At 40.8% G+C, this 15,505-nt stretch overlaps 1 protein-coding gene across 5 annotated transcripts; it reads right to left on the reverse strand.

The window, feature by feature from the left end:
* Positions 1 to 208: 208 nt before the first annotated feature.
* glrx2 (glutaredoxin 2) lies at positions 209 to 13,778 on the reverse strand. 5 transcript variants are annotated; one of them, XM_061975547.2, is made up of 5 exons: positions 13,722 to 13,778; positions 13,526 to 13,610; positions 12,893 to 12,959; positions 4,673 to 4,849; positions 209 to 704 (listed from the first exon to the last, which is right to left on the reverse strand). In XM_061975547.2, the coding sequence occupies exons 2-5, from the start codon at positions 13,576 to 13,578 to the stop codon at positions 546 to 548; spliced, it is 456 nt and encodes a 151-aa protein (XP_061831531.1). In that variant the 5' UTR covers positions 13,579 to 13,610; positions 13,722 to 13,778; the 3' UTR covers positions 209 to 545. The 5 variants fall into 5 exon arrangements, with proteins under 5 accessions (XP_061831531.1, XP_072770808.1, XP_061831533.1 ...); XM_072914707.1 differs by lacking the exon at positions 13,526 to 13,610 and adding an exon at positions 13,444 to 13,489 and having other exon boundaries at positions 13,722 to 13,749; XM_061975549.2 differs by having other exon boundaries at positions 13,526 to 13,588; positions 13,659 to 13,732.
* Positions 13,779 to 15,505: the final 1,727 nt, after the last annotated feature.

Genomic DNA, 15,505 nt, shown 5'->3' on the forward strand with positions numbered 1-15,505 from the left:
TCGGAATCGGTAATTGAGAGTTGGACAATATCGGGATATCGGCAAAAAAGCCATTATCGGACATCTCTAAATGTTATCATATGCATGGTTTTAGACATTTAGTGAACAGAGTTCTGCGACAAAACATATGCTTAAATCTCTGGTACTCTATAATTGAAAGTCACTCAAAAAGAACAACAGGTCAACGACCACTGCAAACGTTTGTCAAAAAAAAAAAAGAGTTTTATTTCAAAGAGCCCTATAAAATCATGTGTATAATTTTAGAGGTAGTAGTCTGAAATGGAAAGTAATAACTTAAATCACTTTTACAGTTGGAGTAGTCAATGCTGACTAATAAAAACGCTGTGATAATGGATGAACATGTGTACAAGGTATCGAGCATAAAAACGACTGTGTTCAAGCAATACACAATTCATCATGCATCAAGTATTCAGTGCACGTTGATAAATAAGAACAACTGTGTTCAAGCCATATAGAATTTGAAGCAAAAAATCTAGTAAACATTCAATAAATACATGATTGAGAGAAATCAAAAGAACGGCTAGTCATTTTGCAAACTGCCCACTGCCTGATCCTTCGGAGCTGGTCGCAGCACAGCAGGGGGTACACTGTTTAATAAGGGGCACTAACTTGCCCTGCTGATGGAGCTGTTCGGTATCGGAGCCGCCTCCAATGCAGCTTCCATTAATGAAGACTCTTGGCACCTAAACACACAAGTGATGTGTTATGTTAGACAGTCAGGAACGTGCAAAAGACAATCACACAGAAATGATTTTGGACGCAAAAGATAGAAACCCAATAAACATTGTGGCTCCTTTTCAAAAACACTTGAGGCTGTAATTGCTGCCAATGTTGCATTAACAAAGTATTAAGCAAAAGCTGTGAATACATACAGTACCGTATTTTTCGGAGTATAAGTCGCTCTGGAGTATAAGTCGCACCGGACGAAAATGCATAATAAAGAAGGGAAAAAAATATATACCGTATTTTCCGCACTATAAGCCGCGCCTAAAAACCACAAATTTTCTCAAAAGCTGACAGTGCGGCTTATAACCCGGTGCGCCTTATATATGGATTAATATTAATATTCATTTTCATAAAGTTTAGGTCTCGCAACTACGGTAAACAGCCGCCATCTTTTTTCCCCGTAGAAGAGGAAGCGCTTCTTCTTCTATGGTAAGCAACCGCCAAGGTAAGCACCCGCCCCCATAGAAGAGGAAGCGCTTCTTCTTCTACTGTAAGCAACCACCCGCCCGCGTAGAAGAAGAAGCGCGCGGATATTACGTTTCATTTCATTTGTGTGTTTACATCTGTAAAGACCACAAAATGGCTCCTATTAAGAGACACGCGTACAACGCAGAATTCAAACTCAAGGCAATAAGTCACGCAGTAGAACACGGAAATAGAGCAGCAGCGAGAGAATTGAACATAAATGAATCAATGGTGCGTAGGTAGAGGAAGCAACAAGATGACCTGCGCCACTAAGACAGGGAGACAGCGCCGGACGACATACGCCAACATCTGCCAGTGGATTGTAAATGCCTGGCGGATATATCGGTCTCAACTGTGGTCCGAGCTTTCCGGAAGGCAGGATTCACGGAACTGCTGGACAACAACAGCGACATTGACTCGGATGACTTCGACGAGACGCGTATTCGCCCAACTTTTTAATTCAGACACTGAAGAAGAATTCAAGGGATTTATGGATGAGGAATAATTTCAGAAAGTGAGCTTTAAATCTTTATTTTGTGTGTTGTGTGACATTAACGTTCGAGCAACGTTGAGTTATTGATGTTACTATTGCTCTGCACTAATTTGAGTGTTACTATTTTTGTGATTGCACATTTGCACATTACATTTTGGGGGTGAACAGAGTTGTTAGAACGCTGGTTTGTAATATATTATCAAAGTTTGACTGACCTATCTGACTGTTTTTTTGACATTCCCTTTAGCGCAGCGTAGGCGCGGCTTATAACCCGGGGCGGCTTATAGGTGGACAAAGTTTTGAAATATGCCATTCATTGAAGGTGCGGCTAATAACCCGGGGCGGCTTATAGTGCGGAAAATACGGTAAGTCGCACAGGAGTGAGTATAAGTCGCATTTTGGGGGTAAATGTATTTGATAAAACCCTAACACCAAGAATAGACATTGAATAATATAAAATAAAGAATAGTGAACAACAGGCTGAATAAGTGTACGTTATATGACGCATAAAAAACCAACTGAGAACGTGCCTGGTGAAGGGGAACATTATCACCAGATCTATGTAAGTGTCAATATATACCTTGATGTTGCAGGAAAAACACCATATATTTTTTTAACCGATTTCCGAACTCTAAATGGGTGAATTTTGGCGAATTAAACGCCTTTCTATTATACGCTCTCGGAGCGATGAAATCTGCCATTTTCTCAAACACATTACAAACACCGAGTCAAATCAGCTCTGTTATTTTCCGTTTTTTCGACTGTTTTCCGTACCTTGGAGACATCATGCCTCGTCGGTGTGTTGTCGGAGGGTGTAACAACACGAACAGGGACGGATTCAAGTTGCACCAGTGGCCCAAAGATGCGAAAGTGGCAAGAAATTGGACGCTTGTTCCGCACACTTTACCGACGAAAGCTATGCTACGACAGAGATGGCAAGAATGTGTGGATATCCTGCGACACTCAAAGCAGATGCATTTCCAACTGGACTGGACAGATCAGCTCTCGGATGAGGGTATGTCTACAGAATATATTAATTGATGAAAACTGGGCTGTCTGCACTCTCAAAGTGCATGTTGTTGCCAAATGTATTTCATATGCTGTAAACCTAGTTCATAGTTGTTAGTTTCCTTTAATGCCAAACAAACACATACCAATCGTTGGTTAGAAGGCGATCGCCGGATTTGTCCTCGCTTTCTCCCGTGTCGCTGGCTGTCGTGTCGTTTTCGTCGGTTTCGCTTGCATACGGTTCAAACCGATATGGCTCAATAGCTTTAGTTTCTTCTTCAATTTCGTTTTCGCTACCTGCCTCCACACTACAACCATCCGTTTCAATACAAGCGTAATCTGTTGAATCGCTTAAGCCGCTGAAATCCGAGTCTGAATCCGAGCTAATGTCGCTATAGCTTGCTGTTCTTTCCGCCATGTTTGTTTGTGTTGTCATCACTATGTGACGTCACAGGAAAATGGACGGGTGTATATAACAATGGTTAAAATCAGGCACTTTGAAGCTTTTTTTAGGGATATTGCGTGATGGGTAAAATTTTGAAAAAAACTTTGAATAATAAAATAAGCCACTGGGAACTGATTTTTAATGGTTTTAACCCTTCTGAAATTGTGATAATGTTCCCCTTTAAACTGCGTCGTAAGCGTGTCTCTAAATAGGAGCCATTTTTGGGTCTTTACATAAAGTTTAGGTCTCGCAACTACGGGACTTCATTTTCCCCCGTAGAAGAAGAATCTTCTACGGTAAACAGCCGCGGACTTCATTTTCTACGGTAAGCAGCCGCCGACTTCATTCCCCCCCGTAGAAGAAGAAGCGCTTCTTCTTCTACGGTAAGCAGCCGTAGAAGGGGGAAAATGAAGTTACCGTAGTTGTGAGCCCTTTGTGGCTCAATATTGGTCCATATATAAGGCGCACCGGATTATACGGCGCACTGTGAACCCACACCAAACAAGAATGACAAACACATTTCGGGAGAACATCTGCACCTTAACACAACATAAACACAACAGAACAAATACCCAGAATCCCATTATACACCCCCGCTACCAAACCCAGCCCACCTCAACCGACGCACAGGGGGGGGTTGATGTGTGAGGGAGCAGGGTTGGGGTGGGGGCGGGGTTTGGTGGTAGCAGGGGTGTATAATGTAGCCCGGAAGAGTCAGGGCTGCATGGGATTCTGGGTATTTGTTCTGTTGTGTTTATGTTGTGTTAAGGTGCAGATGTTCTCCCAAAATGTGTTTGTCATTCTTGTTTGGTTTTGGTTCAAAGTGTGGCGCATTATTAGTAAGAGTGTTAAAGTTGTTTTATATGGTCACCGTCAGTGTAACCTGTGTGGCTGTTGACCAAGTATGCCTTGCTGTCACCTAGGTGTGCAAGCAGAAGATGTATATTTTATAACAAGTGTTGAACTGGCATGCTGTTAATACAGATTGTAGAGGACACCAAATGTTGTACCATCATGGCACGCTCTTATTATAGCTGTAAGGGTGAAAATCGGTGAATATTAATCCCGGGAGTTTTCTGCGAGAGGCACTGAAATCCGGAAGTTTCACAGGGAAAATTGGGAGGTTCAGCAAGTAAGCTGCTGAGCCGCATCAGAGTGATCAAAGAGCCGCATGCGGCTCCGGAGCCGCGGGTTGCCGACCCCTGGTATAAGGGAAGAGCAGCAGCATATATTAATATCGGGTGATATCAGTATCAGTAATGAAGTGCTGGATGATCTCGTTATATCGGATGTCGGTAAAATTGCCAATGTCGGACATCCCTATCACTATTAATATAAAGTCATTAGATTGTGCAAACGTATCTAATGTTTGCTTCATGTAAATATGACTAACAAGAGCCCTATTAAAGAAAAACTAAATGTCAACGAAGCTAAATAAACACATTTTTTTTGCTGTACAAGGCTCTTATATAAAATGTTTGCACAACACCCATCAAGCAACAAAAGGTTCTTACCGTCCTGGCACCGGTCATCTGAGCTAAGGCTTCTTGTAGTCTCCTTCCTTCATTGTGCTCATCAAGTTCAACTACTTTGTAGGTGGCCCCGATTTCATTGAACACATTTTTCGCCATTTTGCAGTACGGACACGTGGTCTTGGAAAATATCACGACACAGTTCTGTGACACCACTTCCTGAAGTGTAACAGAAAGTAAAGTCAATATTAGTGGGTAAGCGCATACTTCAATACCAACAGAACATGCAATTATAATTTAATGTGTGCAAAATGACAAAAACAGACTATCTTTGAATCTCAGTAAAACTAAAATAATGCTATTTGGTAATAGTAGAGAAGAGCATCATGCAAATAGACGGAGTAAACATCGAAAGGGTAAAAGAAACCAGATTTTTGGGAGTATTAATAATAGATAATCAAATGAACTGGAAATCTCATATACAAAACATACACCATAAGGTGGCAAAAAACATTTCAATAATGAATAAAGCAAAATACGTCCTGGGCCAAAAATCACTTCATATTCTCTACTGCTCGCTAGTGTTACCATATCTGAGTTATTGTGCAGAAATATGGGGAAATAACTACAAATGTGCGCTACATTCCATACATGCCAACCTTGAGACCTCCGATTTCGGGAGGTGGGGGGCGTGGTCGGGGGTGGGGCGTGGTTGGGGCGGGGGGCGTGTTTGGGGGCATGGTTAAGAGGGGAGGAGTATATTTACAGCTAGAATTCACCAACTGGAGTATTTCATTCATATATGTATATACAGGTAAAAGCCAGTAAATTAGAATATTTTGAAAAACTTGATTTATTTCAGTAATTGCATTCAAAAGGTGTAACTTGTACATTATATTTATTCATTGCACACAGACTGATGCATTCAAATGTTTATTTCATTTAATTTTGATGATTTGAAGTGGCAACAAATGAAAATCCAAAATTCCGTGTGTCACAAAATTAGAATATTACTTAAGGCTAATACAAAAAAGGGATTTTTAGAAATGTTGGCCAACTGAAAAGTATGAAAATGAAAAATATGAGCATGTACAATACTCAATACTTGGTTGGAGCTCCTTTTGCCTCAATTACTGCGTTAATGCGGTGTGGCATGGAGTCGATGAGTTTCTGGCACTGCTCAGGTGTTATGAGAGCCCAGGTTGCTCTGATAGTGGCCTTCAACTCTTCTGCGTTTTTGGGTCTGGCATTCTGCATCTTCCTTTTCACAATACCCCACAGATTTTCTATGGGGCTAAGGTCAGGGGAGTTGGCGGGCCAATTTAGAACAGAAATACCATGGTCCGTAAACCAGGCACGGGTAGATTTTGCGCTGTGTGCAGGCGCCAAGTCCTGTTGGAACTTGAAATCTCCATCTCCATAGAGCAGGTCAGCACCAGGAAGCATGAAGTGCTCTAAAACTTGCTGGTAGACGGCTGCGTTGACCCTGGATCTCAGGAAACAGAGTGGACCCAAAAACGCAGAAGAGTTGAAGGCCACTATCAGAGCAACCTGGGCTCTCATAACACCTGAGCAGTGCCAGAAACTCATCGACTCCATGCCACGCCGCATTAACGCAGTAATTGAGGCAAAAGGAGCTCCAATCAAGTATTGAGTATTGTACATGCTCATATTTTTCATTTTCATACTTTTCAGTTGGCCAACATTTCTAAAAATCCCTTTTTTGTATTAGCCTTACACAATATTCTAATTTTGTGACACACGGAATTTTGGATTTTCATTTGTTGCCACTTCAAATCATCAAAATTAAATGAAATAAACATTTGAATGCATCAGTCTGTGTGCAATGAATAAATATAATGTACAAGTTACACCTTTTGAATGCAATTACTGAAATAAATCAAGTTTTTCAAAATATTCTAATTTACTGGATTTTACCTGTATTTATTTATTCTATTATATATATAAATAAAAGAAATACTTGAATTTCAGTGTTAATTTATTTACACATATACACACACAACACTCATCTACTCATTGTTGTACTTGAAAATACAATGCAATACAATTCCTGGGCAATGGCACCTATCAAATACACAGTAATGAAAACACAGTTCTACTAACTGTACTGTGTGTTATGAGAGTAGAGTATGTGTGTGTGTGGCCCTTTAATAGGTGACAGCATGTGAGATGAGTGACGTCAGTGAGTGTGTGGTGGAGAGAAGAGAGGGAGCGGTAGCGTGAGTGCGGGGAGGGACTAGTTGGTTTTGTGTTGGATTGGCTGTGTGCAAGCAATCAATAAAGCAAGATTTGCAACTAATCGCTGGACTCATCATTCACCCTAAAGTCGTCCGCTGTGGAGACCCACTAAATTATGGAATGGGTTAAGTAAAGAACTTAAAAATTGTACTCATATGATCCAGTTTAAGAGGTTGTTCAAAATAATAGTGCTTACAAAGTACAAAGAAGAATAATTATGAGAAAAACTTCCAACCTTATTGAAAATAAGATATTCTTCATCTCAGTATGTTAATAATGACTGAATTAATTAATTACATATTACAAAACTGTTGTGTATACTTAATTCATAGATGTTATTTTATTATATAAAAAGGTCAGTAAATGATTCTATATAGTTGTAAACGCTATGAAGTGGGAAAAGGGTAGGATTAAATAAGCTTTGTTTCTTCCTACTCCTTTTCGGACATGATGTAAAGTGAAATGATATGAAATTGAGTGATGTATTATGTTGTAAGTGTGCTCATGTTCGAAATACACTAAAGAAGGAAAGAATGTCATTGTCCATACCTGGGTTATTCTAAATACACATAAAAAGTAAGGGTGTAACGGTACGTGTATTTGTATTGAACCGTTTCGGTACGGGGGGTTCGGTTTGGAACGGAGGTGCACCGAACGAGTTTCCACACGGACATATTAAGTAGCGCACCGCACGTTGCACACCGGAGCTGGAAGACCCTCCTGCCTCGTTAAAATCTCCCGTTTGGGAACACGTCGGCTTCGCGGTGCAATAAAACAATGGATAACATCGCTTCAACGAAGAGAAATACAAGCGTGGTGCAAACACCGCATTCAAGCAGCCTCTCCTCGGCGAGTCAGGCAGGGCTAAAGCAATAACAAATGGTGTTTTTATAGCAGCAGATTTAAGACCATATTGCATTAAAAACTAGATTTTGACCCACTTCTACGGTGGAAGAACAATGAGCCCATATATCCTCTTACTGCCAAGTTAGCCAGGCACTACCTCGCCACACCTGCTACCTCCGTGCCCAGCGAAAGTGTATTTTCCACAGCTGGAGACAATGTAACTGCAAGCAGGTCTGCTCTTTCTGCAGACAATGTGGATAAACTGATTTTTCTGGCAAAAAAACATGAAAATTGAGTGAAAGTCACCAGGGTTAAAGGCTGGGGGGGGGGGGGGGAGAAAAGTTAATCTGAGGCTGAGTTGATTTGAAACTGTTTAATGTTGCACTTTTTGTATGTAGACCGACGAAAGCTATGCTACGACAGAGATGGCAAGAATGTGTGGATATCCTGCGACACTCAAAGCAGATGCATTTCCAACGATAAAGTCAAAGAAATCTGCCGCCAGACCCCCATTGAATCTGCCGGAGTGTGTGAGCAATTCAGGGACAAAGGACCTCGGTAGCACGGCAAGCAATGGCGGCAGTTTGTTCCCGCAGACGAGCGAGCTAAACCCCCTGGATGTCTTGGCTCACACCGTCCCTTATGCCACCGAAGATGATCAAGAGAAGAATATCGACCCTAGCTTCCCTGGCCTGCTGACATCAACTCCAAAACTGGACAGATCAGCTTTCAGGAAAAGAGAGCGGATGAGGGTATGTCTACAGAATATATTAATTGATGAAAATTGGGCTGTCTGCACTCTCAAAGTGCATGTTGTTGCCAAATGTATTTCATATGCTGTAAACCTAGTTCATAGTTGTTAGTTTCCTTTAATGCCAAACAAACACATACCAATCGTTGGTTAGAAGTAGGGATGTCCCGATCCGATATTGATATCGGAAATCAGTCCGATATTAGCCAAAAAAAGCGAATATCGGATTTTATCGGACTGAATCTAAAAACTCCGATATAAGCTGTCCATTTACCGCTGCAGTACGTCTATAATAGGTGACTCTGGTTTGATCACACTCCAACACAGTAGGTGGCGGCAATACCCCTTAATTAACGTTGGTGCCGGCCGCGGAAGAAGAGCGTCTCTGATCCAGCATGCACAGCCCACGTGATCACAACAACGACAACGCGTGTGCTTGCAGCAAAGTGTAGTGATGTCGGCTGTGTGGAAGTATTTTAAACTAAACTCGGACAAAGACGTTGCCGCTAAATGCAACATTTGTCAGGCGCAAGTGTCCCGTGGATGGACAGAACCGGGAAGGTTCAATACAAGCAACCTCATCGCACATTTGAAAAAACACCACAAAAAAAGAACATGAGGATTTTCGCGAGAGCAGCAAGGCGAAGCAACAAACCTCTGGCTCGCTTCAGCAACCCACGCTGGCCGAAAGCTTTGCAAGACGTGACAAACTACCACGGGACAGCAAAAAGGCAATGGCCATAACAGAAAAGATAGCCCAGTTTATTGTGCTTGATGACCAGCCCCTGTCGGTGGTGAGTAATGTCGGGTTTAAACGCTTAATGGAGCACCTCGAACATCGCTACATTATTCCTAGCCGCCATAAATGCTTATCTTCTTAAAAAAAAATCTCCACATTATGCTCGGACTGCAGAAAGTGGAGAAGGAGGAGGAGGAGGAGTAGTAAGGGTAGTCAGCACTGACTGATTATTATTTGTTTTATGCTCTTGTTATTAGAGTGATGTTTATTGTGTTTACACTATTCTTCAGTGAAGACTAAGAGTAATTACTACATTGTTTTGAGCACAGTCAGTCAGTGAAACTGGAGCTGTGAACTCTTAACTTAGAGCAGTTAGACAGTGGACAATATTGTGTTGTTTTTGTCCCTGCCCACAGTTGTTTCCAACATATGCTGACAGTAAAAAAATAACTGAAGTGAACTTGAATTGTTTGCACTTTAAAACGTTTTTTTTTATTTTTTTTATTGGATTTATTTAGGTTATTTTTCAGGGTCTTCTCATTTATTTTTAATTTATTCTATTCAATTGTATAATTATGTTGGTATTAGTGGTTATTTTGCACTTTAAATATAACATTTTGTTTTTATTGGATTTGTTGAGGTAATACTCATATGCTGAAGGTTAAAATTTATGTAACCAATTGGTTAATAATAAATGGGTCAGTTTTTCCTATACCTACTCTTGCTGACTATTGTTTTCTGTTTTAACACTACAACATCAGTAACAGTAACATCACTTTATCAAGCCTTTTCTAACATTCCACACAACAAAATAAGGAATAAATATACCGTATTTTCCGCACTATAAGGCGCACCTAAAAACCACAAATTTTCTCAAAAGCTGACAGTGGATAAATATTAAGATTCATTTTCATAAAGTTTCGGTCTCGCAACTTCGGTAAACAGCCGCCATCTTTTTTCCCCGTAGAAGAAGCGCGCGGTGCATGCTGGGATATGTGACGTTTCATTTCCATTTGTGTGTTTATGTAAAGACCCCAAAATGGCTCCTATTAAGTGTGTTGTCTGTCTAATTATAAATAATGCAGACGAGGCGTGTTAACTGAGTTCTCAACGTTTACTCACAGCGTGCTCATAACCACATTCTAACTGCCAGCATACAACAACGCTTCTCAGGGCTACCGCGCATGCTCGTCACTATCGTTGCATGCTGGGTAGTGTAGTTGTTATATTTGCTAGCTCATAACATCACATTAAGAGACACGCTTACGCGCTTAATTCAATACTCGCCGTCATTCCGGGTGGATTGACAAAAGACCTCCAGCCGCTAGATATTGGTGTCAACAGGGCATTCGAAGCTAGACTGCTAACTGCGTGGGAACAGTGGATGACAGAAGGCGAACACACGTGACGTTCACCAAGACAGGGAGGCAGGGAGACAGCGCCAGACGACATTTTGGATCCCACATTCGCCCAACTTTTCAATTCGGACAACGAAGGAGAATAATTCGAGGGATTTATGAATGAAGAATAACTTCAGAAAGTGAGCGTTATGTTTATTTTGTGTGTTGTGACATTAACGTTCGAGCAACATTATGTTGCTATTGCTCTGCACTATTTTGAATTTTACTATGTTTGTGATTGCACATTTGCGTACATTTTGGGAGTGAACAGAGTTGTTAGAACGCTGGTTTTTAATATATTATTAAAGTTTGACTGACCTATCTGACTGTTTTTTTTGACATTCCTTTAGCGCAGTTAGATGCGGCTTACAACACGGGGCGGCTTATAGGTGGACAAAGTTTTGAAATATGCCGTTCATTGAAGGCGCGGCTTATAACCCAGGGCGCCTTATGGTGCGGAAAATACGGTACACAGCTGATGAAAAACAATATTTTTTGTTATTGTCATTGTAATTGGGCCAAAACACTTATATTAGAAAATAATCTCATGGAAACGACTGCTGTCATTTGATTATAATAATAAAACATTGAACTTGTTATTAAGTCAGGTTTGGGACAGGTGTGCTGCTGGTGCATGTGCTCAAGGAGTTTTTACGTTTGCTCAGACATATGGAAAATTAGAGGGAACATTGTTTGGGGGTATCCATAATACGTCGATAGGGAGAAGTTTTTATTTACACGATGAGTCAGGTGTGTCTTGACCTCCCCTGAGGCCGACTCACCGAACCCCTAGGGTTCGATCGAACCCAGGTTAAAGGGGAACATTATCACAATGTCAAAAGGATTAAAACCATTAAAAATCAGTTCCCAGTGGCTTATTTTATTTTTCGAAGTTTTTTTCAAAATGTTACCCATCACGCAATATCCCTAAAAAAAGCTTCAAAGTGCCTGATTTTAACCATCGTTATATACACCCGTCCATTTTCCTGTGACTTCACACAGTGATGCCAACACAAACAAACATGGCGCATAGAACAGCAAGCTATAGCGACATTAGCTCGGATTCAGACTCGGATTTCAGCGGCTTAAGCGATTCAACAGATTACGCATGTATTGAAACGGATGGTTGTAGTGTGGAGGCAGGTAGCGAAAACGAAATTGAAGAAAAACTGAAGCTATTGAGCCATATCGGTTTGAACCGTATGCAAGCGAAACCGACGGAAACGACACGACAGCCAGCGACACGGGAGAAAGCGAGGACGAATTTGGCGATCGCCTTCTAACCAACGATTGGTATGTGTTTGTTTGGCATTAAAGGAAACTAACAACTATGAACTAGGTTTACAGCAGATGAAATACATTTGGCAACAACATGCACTTTGAGAGTGCAGACAGCCCAATTTTCATCAATTAATATATTCTGTAGACATACCCTCATTCGCTCTCTTTTCCTGAAAGCTGATCTGTCCAGTTTTGGAGTTGATGTCAGCAGGCCAGGGAAGCTAGGGTCGATATTCTTCTCTTGATCATCTTCGGTGGCATAAGGGACTGTGTGAGCCAAGACATCCAGGGGGGTTTAGCTCGCTCGTCTGCGGGAACAAACTGCCGCCATTGCTTGCCGTGCTACCGAGGTCCTTTGTCCCTGAATTGCTCACACACTCCGGCAGATTCAATGGGGGTCTGGCGGCAGATTTCTTTGACTTTGTCGTTGGAAATGCATCTGCTTTGAGTGTCGCAGGATATCCACACATTCTTGCCATCTCTGTCATAGCATAGCTTTCGTCGGTAAAGTGTGCGGAACAAACGTCCAATTTCTTGCCACTTTCGCATCTTTGGGCCACTGGTGCAACTTGAATCCGTCCCTGTTCGTGTTGTTACACCCTCCGACAACACACCGACGAGGCATGATGTCTCCAAGGTACGGAAAACAGTCGAAAAAACGGAAAATAACAGAGCTGATTTGACTCGGTGTTTGAGAAAATGGCGGATTGCTTCCCGAGAGCGAATAATAGAAAGGTGTTTCATTCGCCAAAATTCACCCATTTAGAGTTCGGAAATCGGTTAAAAAAATATATGGTCTTTTTTCTGCAACAACAAGGTATATATTGACGCTTACATAGGTCTGGTGATAATGTTCCCCTTTAAGAACCACTGGTCTAGAACTAACAGTAAAGCCAGAGAAGACAGACTAGTAATATGTGGCATTGGAACCTGTTAAAACATTTGACTAAAGCTATCAATAAAAGAATCAAAGTGTGTCTTCTTACATTCACATATTGCTCACAGGCGGTACTGGACGATGCGCCTGTAAAGGATGAAGTGGAATTCCCCATCCTGGAAAAAAAAAACACACAATGTAATCAAGCACAATAATTACTACTACTACTACAAAGCTTGTTAAAACCTTAAAAGTGGTAATTGATGACAGGAAGATGTGAGATGAACGCTATTTTGTATCAATAGGAACTCCAAGAGGACAACTGCTGGTCTCAACAGCCACATGTTACTAAACTCCTGTTATTATGCAAAGTGTTGTCACGTAGTAACTAACTAAGGTTTGTGTGACTGGTGGTTAATCCTGGATTACAAACCAAAGTAGGTGACGTCAGCGGTACTTTATAAACGTCTCAGTCGTACCTGTAATGTTATGAGCTGGGGACTAGAAGAACTACACTACCCAGCATGCAACAGTAGTAATGAGCATGCGCGGTAGCCCCGTTAAGGTGGTTATATGTTCGCCATGCCGGCAGCTAGAATGTGGTTATGAGCACGCAGTGGGAGCAAACGTTGAGAACAACTAGACAAGACAACACAGTACCTGTGTGGGGAAAAGTGTTGTTTTAAAAAGCTTCTCTCGCGTCAGACTGTACAGAAAAGAGAGTGAATGTTATAATAATGACCTTCGACAACCGCTCCACGCTGCTCGAGATAGACATCCTGCCCGGGGGAACATCGACACAACACTACACACGGCCAAAACATAATCTAGTGAATTGAGTTGATAAAACATGCAGTTAGTGATCAAATAAATACCCTTTCAATAGTTACACTTCGAATGTTTGTTTACGTCCGTTGTACTTTACACTCGTAGCCTACCTTACATGAACACCGGAAGTGGTAACTGACGCCGCTCACTGACGTCATAACGTGGGGACGACGGTAGAGGAGGAGGGTCAAAATTAGTTAAGAAATGAAATGAAAGGAAATGTTACATAAAAAATTATTTCAACATATTCTAATCATGTTTGTTTGGTATAAAAAATATATTCTCCATAAAAAGGCCATCCAACGCAATTTACGTACTTAATAAATAAAACACAGGAATATTTTTTTACATATACATGAAGCCACTTTCAGAGTTACGTATGATTGCTATTGTATGTATTAGTGTTGTACCGATACCAATATTTTGGTACCACATACCTGCCAACTTTTGAAATCAGAAAAACCTAGTAGCCAGGGTCCAAGGGCCGCAGGCCCCGGTAGGTCCAGGACAAAGTCCTGGTGGGGGGTTCCTTCGCCCCCCGACGCAAAATGATTATTAGCATTCAGACAGGTTAAAATGTTGCTAAAACCATCACTTTTCTATCAGTCACAGTGACTTTTCAAAACAAAAATATTACAGCAAAAATCATATGGGTTGATTGACATGTTTATTCTGTAAGCTAATTTCAATAGTTTGAAATTATTTTGACAGTTAATGCCAGTTATCCTGTCAACCTTTCACAAGACTTAAATTTGTTAATTGAAAGTATAAACAGTATAAACACTTTTTACAGTAAACAAATGGTAAAACAGTACTAAACAATTCCATAAAAAAAAAAATTGGTGTCATTATTAACTTTCTGTCCAAGCTTGTATAATCGACTGCCTTGTTCAATTGTAAAAAATATTCTGTGCCTAAAATTCACATTTCTATCACAATTATCATACTGTAAACATGGTAAGCTAACTTCATTAAAATTAATAGTCCTGTCAATAGCATGGAATTACAATTCAAATGTAGTTTTTTTGTAAGCCTTTCAAAAGAATTCAAAATATGAAAAATTAATGAAAAGTAATTTAAGCCATCAGACACTTGAAAAGTGGCACATCACATCTCTAAAGTTAAAGTTAAAGTTAAAGTACCAATGATTGTCACACACACACTAGGTGTGGCGAAATTATTCTCTGCATTTGACCCATCACCCTTGATCACCCCCTGGGAGGTGAGGGGAGCAGTGGGCAGCAGCAGTGGCCGCGCCCGGGAATCATTTTGGTGATTTAACCCCCAATTCCAACCCTTGATACTGAGTGCCAAGCAGGGAGGCAATGGGTCCCATTTTTATAGTCTTTGGTAAATGTAATCATTTGAACTTTTCAACAGAAATAGCACTGCAAAAATATTAAGGACATACTTCTGTATTTTGGTAGTTATGCTGTCAACATTTAACAAGATTTCTTCAACTTGGACTTGAAAGCATAAATAGTATAAACACTTTTAACAGTATGTCGTGCTGTGAAATACAGCCGACAGGATTGCGCACCAAACACGAAGCAAGGCCAAAGCGCATATGCATGGTGCAGGAGAACAAAGGACTTCTTTCATTTAAGGTTTGTGATAAACCATCAAACTCATTCGTTAAAAGGACTCTATAGTAATATAAAGCGAATTTTTCTGGACATTATCATGCAAGAAAAGTTTATTTTTGGGACCGCGATCACCGCGTAATGATTTTTAAAGGTTGCATTACAAACATTTAACTGTCCCATGTGATCAGCCAGTGCGATTGGAAGTCCATGCTCAATTATTGCCTCCGTAAATAAAACTTCGGCATTTATCACATCCAAAGAATCTGTTTGGGCGACGAAAAACGTTGAAAGTTTTCCACTTGTATCGC

Source organism: Nerophis lumbriciformis, linkage group LG14, assembly GCF_033978685.3.
Source record: "Nerophis lumbriciformis linkage group LG14, RoL_Nlum_v2.1, whole genome shotgun sequence".
In the NCBI taxonomy this organism is placed as follows: Eukaryota; Metazoa; Chordata; class Actinopteri; order Syngnathiformes; family Syngnathidae; genus Nerophis; species Nerophis lumbriciformis.

Coding starts and splice junctions, on each gene's coding strand:
- glrx2 (XM_061975545.2), bottom strand. CDS start 13,635: ATGTTTTATCAACTCAATTCACTAGATTATGTTTTGGCCGTGTGTAGT. Junction 12,960..13,525: donor GCGTGGAGCGGTTGTCGAAG/GTCATTATTATA, acceptor TTTTTTTTCCAG/GATGGGGAATTCCACTTCAT. Junction 4,850..12,892: donor CCTGTGAGCAATATGTGAAT/GTAAGAAGACAC, acceptor GTTACACTTCAG/GAAGTGGTGTCACAGAACTG.